Raw genomic sequence first — 13,161 nt, 5'->3', positions numbered from 1 at the left:
TTGCACCAAGAGAATTATTCCACTCTCGGAAAACAAGCGCAATGTGTTCGGGCGCATTCTAGAGATCTGAGAAATCGGAAATAGACAGAATCTTGCAAACATGACCGCCATGTGCGCGCAGGATCCAATCCACTAAACCCAGTTCTTGTTTGGCGATGACTTGAACCATCCATAACCTCGGACTCGGAGTCGGTCTCGGTATCCGACAGGACTGGAATTCCTTCAGAATGAACGCGGGAGCTGAAACATGTTCCTGGTTCATGTGGCCAAGGGAGGCTGCAGCGGGAACTCTAGCTGTCTCATGGAAGCTGCAGGTGCAGTCCCAGATCGGTTGACGAAGCCGTTCATCATGGCCAGTTGAATGATTTGATTTGTCTGTATTTCTGATCAACGCGCGAGGCAACATGTGGGTTCGGATTGATCCGAGCAAAGTGGGTAAAGTGGCTTAACTACTACTAAGCTTATTATCCGAACAAATGTCCGATTTTGACAGTTGGAAGGTCCTTTGGGTTGATATGTAGCTTTGATCGCAGATTTCTTCATCTCAGATAAGTCATGAGATCTTAGCTATCTGGATATTTCACACCGCACCGTCCCAGAAACTGTATCACAAGCCGTCTGCACTGAATCGCCCAGAATTCGTGAGACTCCGGAGACGCGATGTTCAACGATAGTCAAGCTGCAGGTGAACCCATAGCGATAGTAGGGAGTGCTTGTCGATTTCCTGGTGGTGCAACGTCACCCTCTAAACTCTGGGATTTACTGGAGAACCCACACGATGTCTTATCCGAGATACCCAACAGTCGATTCAATGCAGATGCCTTCTATCATCCGGATAGCTCTCACCATGGAACGAGCAATGTCCGCCACTCTTACATCCTGTCTGAAGATCCTAGACTCTTCGATGCCCAATTCTTTGGGACGAAGCCAGTGGAAGCGAACTCAATTGACCCCCAACAACGGTTACTCTTGGAGACAGTATATGAAGGCCTTGAATCAGCTGGCATCCCAATAGAGAAGTTACAAGGCTCCGACACTGGTGTTTATGTGGGACTGATGACAAACGACTATGCAGACCTGTTGGGTCGTGATATTCAGAATTTCCCCACCTATTTCGCATCAGGAACAGCTCGAAGTATCTTATCCAACCGTGTCTCGTATTTCTTCAACTGGCATGGTCCGTCGATGACCATCGATACCGCTTGCTCTTCCAGTCTGGTTGCAGTTCACCAAGGAGTTCAGAGTCTACGGAATGGTGAAAGTAAGGTCGCGGTAGTAGCAGGAACAAATCTTCTCCTGGGACCAGAGCAATATGTCGCTGAGAGTAAATTGAAAATGCTCTCCCCCACAGGACGCTCTCGTATGTGGGATAAAGATGCGGATGGCTATGCTCGTGGAGATGGAATTGCAGTTGCCATCCTCAAGCCCTTGAGTGCAGCATTGGCCGACGGTGACCACATTGAATGTCTCATCCGTGAAACCGGAATCAATCAAGATGGTCGTACGAAGGGAATCACGATGCCCAATCCAATTGCTCAAGCGGACTTAATTCGCAAAACCTATGCGAGGGCAGGTCTTGACTTGTCCAATGAATGTGATCGACCTCAATACTTCGAGGCCCATGGAACAGGTAAGTAGAGGAGGATATGAAATACTCCCATAATCTCGATCAAAAATCTAATAGAGCATAGGAACACCCGCTGGAGATCCAGTCGAAGCCGAGGCAATCAGCAAGGCCTTCTTTGGCAACCACGCGAGATACCACCGAAAGGCTAGTGAGGAGGCCCCTTTATACGTGGGATCTATCAAGACGGTAATCGGCCACACAGAAGGTACTGCAGGACTGGCTGCCGTTCTCAAAGCTTCACTCGCCTTACAGCATGGTGTGATCCCTCCAAATCTGCTGTTGAACGAATTGAACCCGGCCGTGAGGCCATTCTATAACGATCTCCAGATTCTAAAGCATGCCAAGCAATGGCCGAGGACTGGAGATCGAACAACACGCCGTGCCAGTGTGAATAGCTTTGGTTTTGGAGGTGCTAACGCCCATGCAATCTTGGAGTCATTCGAGACTCTGGAGGATACTGTGACATTGGGTTCCACCGTTCCTTCCTTGACCCCATTCAACTTTTCAGCCTCATCTGAAAGATCACTTTCTGCGAACTTAGAGACATACTCGGAATATGTCAGCAATAATCCTGAAATCGACTTGCGCGATCTAGCTTGGACGTTAAACTGTCGTCGGTCCACTCTCCCTGTTCGGGTATCGATTTCCGCATCAGATTCATCTGACCTTGCTGCTAAATTGAAAGCGATGACACAATCACCATCTGAGTTTACACCAAGCTCAAAATCATCAAGCATTAAACAGCCGAAGTATCTTGGCATATTTACTGGCCAGGGTGCTCAATGGGCAGGTATGGGGTCGGAGTTGCTCAGAGGGTCGTCGCTAGCGAGTGATTGTATCGCAAGTCTCGACTCCGCTCTTCAAGGACTCCCACTTGAGCATCGACCACAATGGACGTTGAAGGAAGAGATATTGAAAGATGCTAGCTCGTCTCGTATCGGTCAAGCCCTTTTCTCTCAAACTCTCTGCACGGCCATTCAAATCATGCTCGTTGATCTTCTCCGCGCAGCTGGCATCATATTCACCGCTGTGGTAGGACACTCGTCGGGAGAGATCTCCGCTGCATATGCAGCCGGATATTTGTCTGCAGACGATGCCATAAAAATCGCTTATTATCGTGGGTGGTCCTTGCAGTATTCAAGTGACTCCACAGGTAATAAGGGAGCAATGATGGCCGTGGGAACATCCCTTGAAGATGCGCAAGAACTCTGTAGAATGCCCACTCTTGACGGACGAATCTGTGTTGCAGCTAGTAACTCTTCTGCCAGCGTAACAGTCTCTGGTGACGCTGACGCCATCGACGAGATGAAAGAGGTCCTTGAGGATGAGAAGAAGTTTGCGCGTTTGCTCAAGGTTGACAAGGCCTATCACTCTCATCATATGTTGCCTTGTGCCACTCCATATATTGAAGCTGTCCAAAGGTCCAGGGTCAGTATTCGCGATCGTTCTCATGCCTCCACCACATGGATCTCTAGTGTATACGGGAAAGACATCGACAGTGTCAACGACAGCCTTGCAGATACATACTGGAGTAACAATATGATCAACCCTGTTCTCTTCTCTCAGGCAGTCAGCTTCGCTGTAGGTGCCCTCGGACCATTCGATATGGCTATCGAGGTTGGTCCTCATCCGGCGCTGAAGGGCCCTGCTCTGCAGACGATCCAGGAGGTGTCTGGTAACGAACTTCCGTACTCGGGAACCTGCGCCCGTGGCAAAGATAGCACTCAGGCATTTTCCTCTGCCCTTGGAGCGGTCTGGACATACCTAGGTGAGCATGCGGTTGACTTTTCAAGATTGGACGATGCTTTGTTCCCAAGAGGGCGACGAGCAAGACTTTTGAAGGGCCTTCCGGCATATTCATGGGACCATGATCGCATATACTGGCATGAATCCCGAATCTCCACGGCTTTCCGGGACGGTAATCAGAAGTTCCATCCACTCTTAGGTGTCAAGTGCCCAGATGGTACTCAAAAAGGGATTCGCTGGAGAAACTATCTTAATACTCGCGAAATCCCTTGGCTCGTTCACCACCAGGTTCAAGGACAAATGGTTTTCCCTGCAGCGGGGTACATCTCTGCAGCAGTGGAGCTCTTACTTGAGCAATTCGGCGGTGATTCCATTCGCTTGGTCGAGTTCCGAGATGTCATTATTGGCCAAGCGCTTGTTCTGGAAGAGAATACTGGGGTTGAGGTAGTATATTCTCTGAATATCTCTGATTCATCAAAGACTGCCGCGAGGATGTCTTTCAATTGCTACTCCGATGCAAACAAAGGCTCCTCAGAGATGTCCTTGCACGCTTCTGCCCAAATACAAGTTGAGCTGGGTGATCCAGATCTTGAAAACCTCCCACCAGGCAGTCAATCCCGCGGTTCTTTCCTCGAAGTCGAAACCGACCGTTTCTATGATTTTGTCTCACAACTTGGATTTGGATACACCGGTCCATTCCAAGCACTGTCAGACTTGAAGCGACGAATGGATGAGGCTACCGGTATGATCGCGGTCCCGAGGGTGGAAACTTCCGATAGTCCACTGTTGGTTCATCCAGGGTCGCTCGATGCTGCCATTCAAGCCATCATGCTTGCCTATTCTTTCCCAGGAGATGGTCGTCTACGAAGTCTCTATCTACCCACAAAGATTGACAGCATTCGCATCAACCTGAATACATGCATGCAGCTTGCGAAACCTGGATCAAAACTCCCATTCCATGCATCAGTGGCCAACTCTAGGTTTTCTGAGTTGTCTGGAGATGTGGACCTCTATTCATCAGATGGAAAGTACACAGTTGTGCAACTTCAAGGGCTTCATACAACACCTCTCGTTCCACTGACATCTGCTACTGATATTCCCATGTTCACAGAGATGCAATGGGCCCCTGAACAAGCTGCTGAATGCGAATTCGACACCCCTTCGCTGACGAGTGATCATAAAGACCTCTCCTTTGAAATGGAAAGGGTTGCTCACTTCTATTTGAAGAAACTCCATCTGTCTATGAGTGATTCTAATGTCCTGGACCTTGCGTCAAATCATGCCCATCTATTGGCATACTCCAAACGTTGCATTTCAAAAGTGAATTCCGGCAATCATCCTTATGGCCGGCTGGAATGGAGTCATGATACTGCCTCGGATATTTTAGAGATTGTTGAGAGGTAGGTTTGATTATTTCTCAACATATGGTTTTCCCGCTGATCAAAATATTGTCATAGCAGGTACCCTCAGGCAGTTGACATGAAACTCATGCAAGTTATTGGTGATAACCTTCCATCTATCGTTCGCGGAGAAACCAACTTGTTGGAACTTCTGATGAAAGACAACCTCATGAATCGCTTCTACGCTGAAACATTAGGCATTCAGCCTTATCTCAACCGTGTCGCTCAGATAGCTGCGCAAATCAGCAATCGTTTCCCCCAAATCAATGTGCTGGAGATCGGTAAGTAATAGAAAGAAACCCTTTGCACACGCGTACTAATCACTCCTTCTAGGTGCTGGCGCCGGTGAAACCACCCATTATATGCTTGATGGAATGCAGTCTGCCTTTGCTTCTTATACCTACACAGACTTCTGGGACACCCATTTCGACCAAGCCCAGGAAAGGTTCCAGGAACACCAATCAAGAATGGCCTACAAGGTGCTTGATATCGAAAAGGATGTCCTGGAGCAAGGCTTTTCGGAAGAGTCATTCGACTTGGTGATTGCCTCCCTCGCACTCTACGCAACAACCAATCTCGAAGCTACACTTTCAAATGTTCGTCGCCTGATCAAGCCAGGCGGATACCTCATCCTCCTGGAATTGACGAACCCTGATGTAATGCGATTTGGTCTCGTCTTGGGTAGCTTGCCGGCCTGGTGGATGGGTTACTCTGAAGGGCGAACTTTGTCGCCTTGCATATCTACGGCAGAGTGGAGCGCGTTAATGAAGAGAACGGGATTCTCCGGGACCGAGCTGTTGATGTCTTCTGACTCAAACCTCCCAATCCCATTCTCCGTGATGTTGACGCAAGCCGTTGATCCGCGCATGGAATTCTTGCGCAACCCTCTCTCTCCCTCGCATGAGGCCTTGGGGGCTGAGTCATTGACCATAATCGGCGGAAATAGCTCTTTAACCACATCTTTGGCCTTCAACATCAAGGAGGCAGTCTACCAACATTATAGCAGTGTCAGGCTCTACTGCACATTTGACGATATCTCCCTGGAGGACCTTCCAGTCATGGGGTCCGTACTATGTTTGTCCGAGCTCGACGAAAATTTGCTAGTTTCCATGACCCCTTCAAAGCTGGCAGCTTTCCAAGAATTATTCAAGAAGAGCAAGAACATTTTGTGGGTGGGGCATGGTGCTCAAGGTGAAAATCCCTACGCCAACATGATCACCGGAATACAGCGCACCTTGCATGTTGAGATGCCTCACTTGCGTGTGCAGTTCATGAATTTACAATCGCTCAACGATGCAGAGCCTCAGGTCATTGCGCAGAAAGTTCTCCAGCTGGAGGCTTCGGGAATTTGGGAGCAAAGGGGTCAGATTCAGGAGCTCCTGTGGTACACAGAGCCTCAAATCTCACTTCATAACGGGAAGGTCTTCATTCTTCGACTCAAGCTCCACAGTGACAGAAATGACAGATACAACTCTTCCAAGCGACTCATTGTGAAAAATGTTGATAGGGAGATTGGGGTGTCAGTCCGGAGATTCGATGATGAATACCATGTCCTGAAAGGACAACCATCTGCTCTGGAATTCTTCGGAGATCAAGTTCGAATTCACGTTATCTACTCTACTCTCCGGGCTGTGAAGATCTCCGATACAGATCAACTCTTTTTGGTTGCTGGAACGGAATTCAAAACGAGTCGCAACGTTGTCGCCTTCTCTCGGACTCTCGATTCATGCGTAGACGTACCTTCATCTTGGATGATAAGCTACGAACCTGGGACTGAAACACTTCCCCTGCTGCTCAGCCTATATACAAATCTCCTAATCCAAGCAATTTTCGATAATGTGAGACCGGGCACTTGTGTCGGGGTTTTAGAGCCTGACTTTTCCATGGCCTCATCGATCACTCAATATGCAGCCCAACGTGGTATGCAGGTCGTCCTCTTGACAACCCAGAACCGTCTTTGCTGTTCACCCTGGATTTACATGCATCAGAACTCCACAAGTCGTGAGATCACGAAGCAGGTGCCACAGAATATAGTTACCCTCGTCAATCTGGGTGGAGGTGAACGTATTGTGTCTGTCCTGCGAAAGGCCTTGCCATCTCATTGCAATTTCGAAACCGAGTCCAGTCTCACATCAGAAGCTACACGAGACTTTTTACGGTTCCCCATTGATGAGACTCTGCTTGTTTCGCGATTGAAAGCTGCATGGGCAAACGTCCAGAACGATACCAGTCCTCTTAACATGAACAGAGTGTCCACCTCTAGTCTTAGAGACCTCATAAAGGCCCAGCCAGAGCCAGAAAAGCAGGCCATCATAAAGTGGGAAGAGGAACTCCCGTTGCAGGTCCTCCCAGCAACAAAGACGGTGAAATTTGCCAACAACAAAACCTACTGGCTTGTAGGTCTTACTGGAGGTCTCGGACTTTCTCTATGTCAGTGGATGGCGAGCCAGGGTGCCCGCTACATTGCTTTGTCTAGTCGGAATCCTAAGCTCGATGAGAACTGGATTCTTGAAATGGCTGCAATTGGATGCACAGTCCGTATCTTTGCAAAGTAAGTTGCTTATGTCCTTGCTCGATGAAATCCCAGTTGCTGACAACACTAGCGATATCACCGACCGTGAATCTGTCCGAAAGACATATGACAGAATCATTGCCTCAATGCCAGCCATTGGCGGTGTTGCACAAGGAGCAATGGTGCTTCAAGACACAATGTTCCTTGACCTCGATCTTGCTCGCCTAGATAAGGTATTTCGGCCCAAGATCCAGGGAAGTATTCTGCTCGATGAACTCTTCTCCGAGGACACTTTGGACTTCATGATATTCTTTTCTTCCATGGCTGCAGTTACCGGAAACCCAGGACAGGTTGCCTATAATGCTGCTAACATGTTCATGAACAGCCTGGCAGCCCAGCGACGGAGTCGAGGATTGGCTGGGTATGCGATTAACATTGGAGCGATCGTTGGAAACGGCTATGTGACCCGCGAGCTCAATATGGATCAGCAAAATTACTTATACCGAGTGGGTCATTCATGGATGTCTGAGCAAGATTTCCGCGAGGTGTTTGCAGAGGGAGTTCTCTCATGTAGAGAAAGAACTGGAAGCTCCTCTGAATTGTGCAGCTCACTGAGAATTGACGATGACGAGTCGAAGAATTGGGTAGCAAACCCCATATTCCAGCATTTGGTGACCAAGTCCAATAGCTTCATTACATCTGGTAAAAAGAACAAGGCTGGAGTGATGCTGAAGATTCAACTGCTTGAGGCGTCATCTAGCGACGAGGTCATGGAAATTGTTCAAAGTAAGCATGTCATTTCGCTATCTGCGCTTCCAACACAATTCTAATTAGATAGGTGGTTTCCTGGTCAAACTGAGCTCAGCACTTCAAGCCGATCCCGATAAGATTGTCATCGACCTAAGTCTGGATGAGTATGGAGTTGACTCCTTGAATGCCGTTGAGCTTCGATCTTGGTTCCTGAAGGAGATTGGTGTGGATATGCCAGTCCTGAAAATTTTGAATGCGGCATCGATCAAGGAGCTGCTTGAATTTGCTCTCACACTCATTCCGGAGGCATTGATCCCTAATGTTGGCACGGCCCCGGCCCCTGCGGATGCACCACCAAATGCGACCCTGGATATTGTTGATCCTTTGTCTCAAAAAGTCACACCAAGATCCGATTTCTCGAAATCAACCTCCATGTCCGGGTCCAGTGACGAGTCTAAAGAGTTTAATCTGGGTTATTTCCCATCTCATGAGAGTACCGTTAATAGCTCTGCTGCGTCAACCAAGGCCGATTCCAGCTCAGAGCAACAAGATGAAGCATCTTCTTCAGCTAGCTCTGTCGACGACAGTCTGGATGTGACTATGGTCGAGAAACGGGAAGTCCAACGAACCATCCCCATGTCGTACGGGCAATCTCGCTTCTATTTTCTGAAGTCTTTTGTTGAAGATAAAACTGCATTCAATGTTACTCCTGTGTTTGAAGTCAGCGGAAAGCTTCGCGTTGAGGACTTTGCACGGGCTGTTGAACTAGTTGGGCAGCGGCATGAAGCTCTAAGGACATTCTTCTTCACCAATCTGGAGAAGCAGCCCATGCAGGGTATCTTGACAAAGTCCAACGTGAGGCTGGAGCGCGCCTTGATCAATGACGAGAGTGAAGTTGAGGTTGCCAAGGAGCGGATGAAATCGCACATTTTCAATATCGCTGATGGGGAGATCCTGCGCATACAACTCCTCTCACTCCGAAGTGATAAGCATTGGCTGGTCATTGGTTTTGATCACATCAATATGGATGGTCTCAGTTTCGAAGTTTTCTGGTCTGAGTTAGAGCGGGTATATAACGGTGCCGCTCTTTCGCAAGATATGCTCCAATACCCGGACTTTACCCTGAGACAGCGACGTGAATATGAAAGCGGTGCCTGGGAGGAGAACCTGAGCTATTGGCGATCGGAATTCAAAGATATTCCACCGGTCGCGCCTTTACTTCCATTCTCCAAACACTCAGTTCGGCCACAGAGCACAGGATTCGGTTCCCACGAAGCCCACATGCGACTCGACAAAGAATTGTCAGACAAGATTAAAGCATGTGCTGCAAGCTTCAAGGTCACACCTTACCATTTCCATCTCGCAATTTGGCAGATCTTCCTTCTACGTCTCTTCGACATTGATGACATTTGCATTGGTCTTGGTGACGGGAATCGCACGGACCCCGATGTCAAGGAAAGTATCGGGTTATTCCTCAATCTCGTACCTATTCGATTCCGTCCCAAGTCATCTCAATCGTTTGGCGAGGCATTGAAAGACACACGATTGACTTCGCAGAGCGCGTTTGCTCATGGGCATGTGCCACTGAGCATCATACTATCTGAGCTAGATGTTCCTCGATCTACGTCTCATAGTCCACTGTTCCAGGTATCTTTCAATTATCGACCTGGCATTGCAGACTCGCGCAAGTTTTGTGGATGCACTGCCAAAGGCTCTCTCTTTACAGCTGGTGGTATCTCCTACGATCTTCATCTCGATGTCGTTGACGTCGGAGGAGGAGAAACTTCGCTTTATATGGTGGTACAGGAGAATTTGTACAAGGAAGAACACGCAGACCTTCTTCTACGCGGCTTTCACAATCTTCTTCAAGCTTTCTTACAAAATCCTGCCGTGAGAGTGCCTTGGCCCTCTTTGTTCTCACAAGATGATATCCAAAAAGCCTTAAATGCTGGGAGAGGTAAGTTTTATTTTCTTTTTTTGCATGGGTTGACTGTCGCTGATTGATTACAGGTCCCGAGATCCAGAATCCGTGGCCCGCAACGTTGGTGCATCGGGTGGAACATGTTTCCACCAGCTTTCCGAATCGTGTCGCCCTTAAGGAGCCGAAAGGAGTTGAGCTCACGTACTCACAACTGGCATGTCGCATCCGTGCGATCGTGAATGAGCTTGTTAAGAAAGGTGTTCAGCCAGGAGGTATTGTCGGTGTCTTCCAGTCGCCCGGTGCTGATTGGATATGTTCAATGATGGCAGTCTGGTACATTGGAGGAACATATGTGCCGTTGGACAAAAAGGCTGGCATGGACAGACTAGCAGCCATTACCTCGACAACCTCCTTCGCTGCTATTATTACCGACCAGACCACTACCTGCGACCTGAATCAACTCGGCGTTTCAGCTGAAGCACTCAATGTCTCCAATATTCCAACTCAGGTGTGTGATAATGTCACCAATCTGGCTACCGAGACACAAGTTGCCGTGATAATGTATACAAGCGGTTCAACTGGCGTCCCGAAGGGTATAATGATCAGACACGCCGAATACTCGGACCAGATTTACGCCTTCAATCACGCAGTTGGGATCCAAGAAGCCACAGAAACAATACTGCATCAGTCGTCCTACACCTGGGACATGTCCATTTTCCAAATTCTGATTTCTCTGGCCAGCGCAAGTACCTTGGTCATTGCAGATGCTGAACACCGGCTTGATCCAGCGGACCTCACATCTCTCATTCAATCGGAGAAAGTCACAACCACAATCGCAACACCAACGGAGTATCTTTCATGGTTCCGCCACGGGCGTCTCCAATTGGAATCCTCCACTTGGACATCGGCCATTTCAGGTGGCGAAATGCTCTCAGATGGCTTGATACAAGAATTTCAATCTCTTGGAAAAGCAGCACTAAGGCTGATAAACGCCTATGGTCCAGCTGAAGCAACTATGGCCTGTAGTGCCGCTGAAGTTTCTTATATGTCGGTCACTTCTTCACCAGAAGGACTTCACACATTGCCAAATAACTCCGTCTACATTGTCGATGAAAATCTTGAACCAGTTCCCATTGGCATTCCTGGTGAGCTGATAATTGGGGGTGCGGGAATCGCGAAGGGTTATCTTGATACTGAGAAGACGAAGGAGCGGTTTGGGGTCGATCAGCACGCAAGTCCTTTCTTTCAAAGTAAAGGATGGACGATGATTCATCGATCTGGGGATCGAGCTCGCCTGACTCAGGATGGTGGACTTGTGCTTATGGGTCGCATCGGTGGTGACACGCAAGTCAAAATAAACGGTATTCGCATTAATGTTGAGGAAATTGAGTCAGCAATCATAAAGTCTTCCGAAGGAAAGGTCTTACAAGCTGTTGTGTCTCTCCGCTCATCCCCCGAAGACGATACCCGGAAGTTCATCGTTGCGTTCGTTGTGCTCAATGACACCTGTTCAGATGAAAGTCAAGAGCAGTTCCTGACCCAACTTCACACCCATTTGCCACTTCCAAAATACATGCTGCCAGCCGCAATTATCCCAATTGATTCCATCCCTCAGAACACTTCCGGGAAGGTGGACAGATTCGCTGTTAGTGACTTCTCAATTCCCCGGCTCCCTTCCACCGATGAATTTGTGGAAAGCATTGGTCCCCTTGAAGATACGCTGCGTCAGATTTGGCAAGAAACTATTCCTCGTGATATTGCCTCGTACCATTCAATTCACTCTCAATCCGAATACTTCCATTCTGGTGGAAGTTCTCTCTCCCTAGTGAACCTGCAATCCTTAGTGAAAGAGCGTCTTGGGGTATCAGTCACATTACCTCAGCTGTTCGAGGCAAGCACATTACAAGGAATGGCATCTCTCATTACCAATGTGTCTCCGGATGATTATGGAGCCTCTATTGACTGGGATGAGGAAATTGAAAGCCTGCTAGCTTCATCTCAAAGTAAATCACTTTGGAGCAACACTCACAACAAGCCTTCCGGGGCGGCTGTGGTTGTCCTAACAGGCGCAACGGGTTTCATAGGCAAGGAGGTTCTACAGAATATTCTTGATGATGATCTTGTTCAGGCTGTGCATTGTGTTGCTGTTCGCAAACCTCGAACCCAACTACCAGAGATCTTCTCACATCCGAAGGTTCATGTATATGAAGGAAATCTAGGTTCTCCTCAACTGGGACTCTCAAATCATGATGCAGCCTCAATATTCAGCCAGACGGATGTCATTATTCACAATGGCGCAGATGTCTCCTTCATGAAGACCTACCAATCTCTCAAGTTGACGAATGTCGCTTCTACAAAGGAGCTTGTCAGGCTTGCTTTACCACGGCGCATCCCATTCCACTTCATTTCCTCTGCAAGTGTTACCCGACTTGCATCCCAAGAGAGCTTTGGGGAAACATCGTTAGCGGACTTCCCCCCCTCCTCAGGTTCCCGACGATGGGTACATGGCAGCCAAGTGGGTATGTGAGGTTTATCTAGAACGCGCTGGCCAGCGGTTTGGTCTTCCGGTCTGGATTCACCGACCTTCAAGTGTTCAGGGCAACAATGCGCCCGAGCTTGACCTGATGAGTAATGTCATGCGATACTGCCAGGACACGAAGAAAATCCCAGACACGTCATCATGGCCTGGAGGATTTGATTTGATTACTGTGGAGTCTGTGGCATCGCAGATCCTGGAGGCAGTACATCTGTCCGGTTCAACAGAAGGAAATAACGCTGTGCACTTCCGCTATGAGTCTGGAGAGATTGAGCTGGGGCAAGAAGAGGTCAAAGAATTAATGGAATCAGGGACGGGAGAGGAATTCGAACTGGTCACAGTTTCCGAGTGGGTGGATCTGGCCGAGAAAGCAGGAATGAGCCCCTTGCTTGGAATGTATTTGCGCAAGGCTAAAGATGGACAAGTTTTGCTTCCTAGATTGATTAAAGGCTCGAGATAAGATGTGTCGTCGATTTAAATAGATTGAAATGGGAATGGAGTTATTTGATTTGCAATTTCAGCTCCGCGTATACATTTTTACTACTGAAAAGCAGTGGCTCTAACTTGAAATTTCAATTGCCTACATACTGTGACTCAGATTGATACATTCCAATCTTTAGACGTATCTGCTATCCTTCCAGGCCAGTGCTAATGGCGATACTGTACGAC

At 48.3% G+C, this 13,161-nt stretch overlaps 1 protein-coding gene across 1 annotated transcript; it reads left to right on the top strand.

Moving 5' to 3' along the window:
* Positions 1-660: 660 nt before the first annotated feature.
* N7483_000168 (uncharacterized protein) lies at positions 661-12,952 on the top strand (the record flags this gene model as incomplete). The annotated part of the gene is given in 8 exon segments (XM_057083606.1): positions 661-1,630; positions 1,692-4,773; positions 4,831-5,054; positions 5,107-7,324; positions 7,377-8,071; positions 8,124-9,992; positions 10,046-12,475; positions 12,495-12,952. 8 exon segments carry the CDS (start codon positions 661-663, stop codon positions 12,950-12,952), a joined length of 11,946 nt encoding a protein of 3,981 aa, XP_056949755.1.
* Positions 12,953-13,161: the final 209 nt, after the last annotated feature.

The sequence above is a fragment of the Penicillium malachiteum genome (assembly GCF_028827825.1).
Source record: "Penicillium malachiteum strain IBT 17515 chromosome Unknown utg000001l:1.0-8184562.0:1.0-8186909.0, whole genome shotgun sequence".
NCBI classification, from domain to species: Eukaryota; Fungi; Ascomycota; class Eurotiomycetes; order Eurotiales; family Aspergillaceae; genus Penicillium; species Penicillium malachiteum.
The sequence above is the reverse complement of the archived record's forward strand: the minus strand, read 5'-3'. Positions and strand labels throughout refer to the sequence as shown.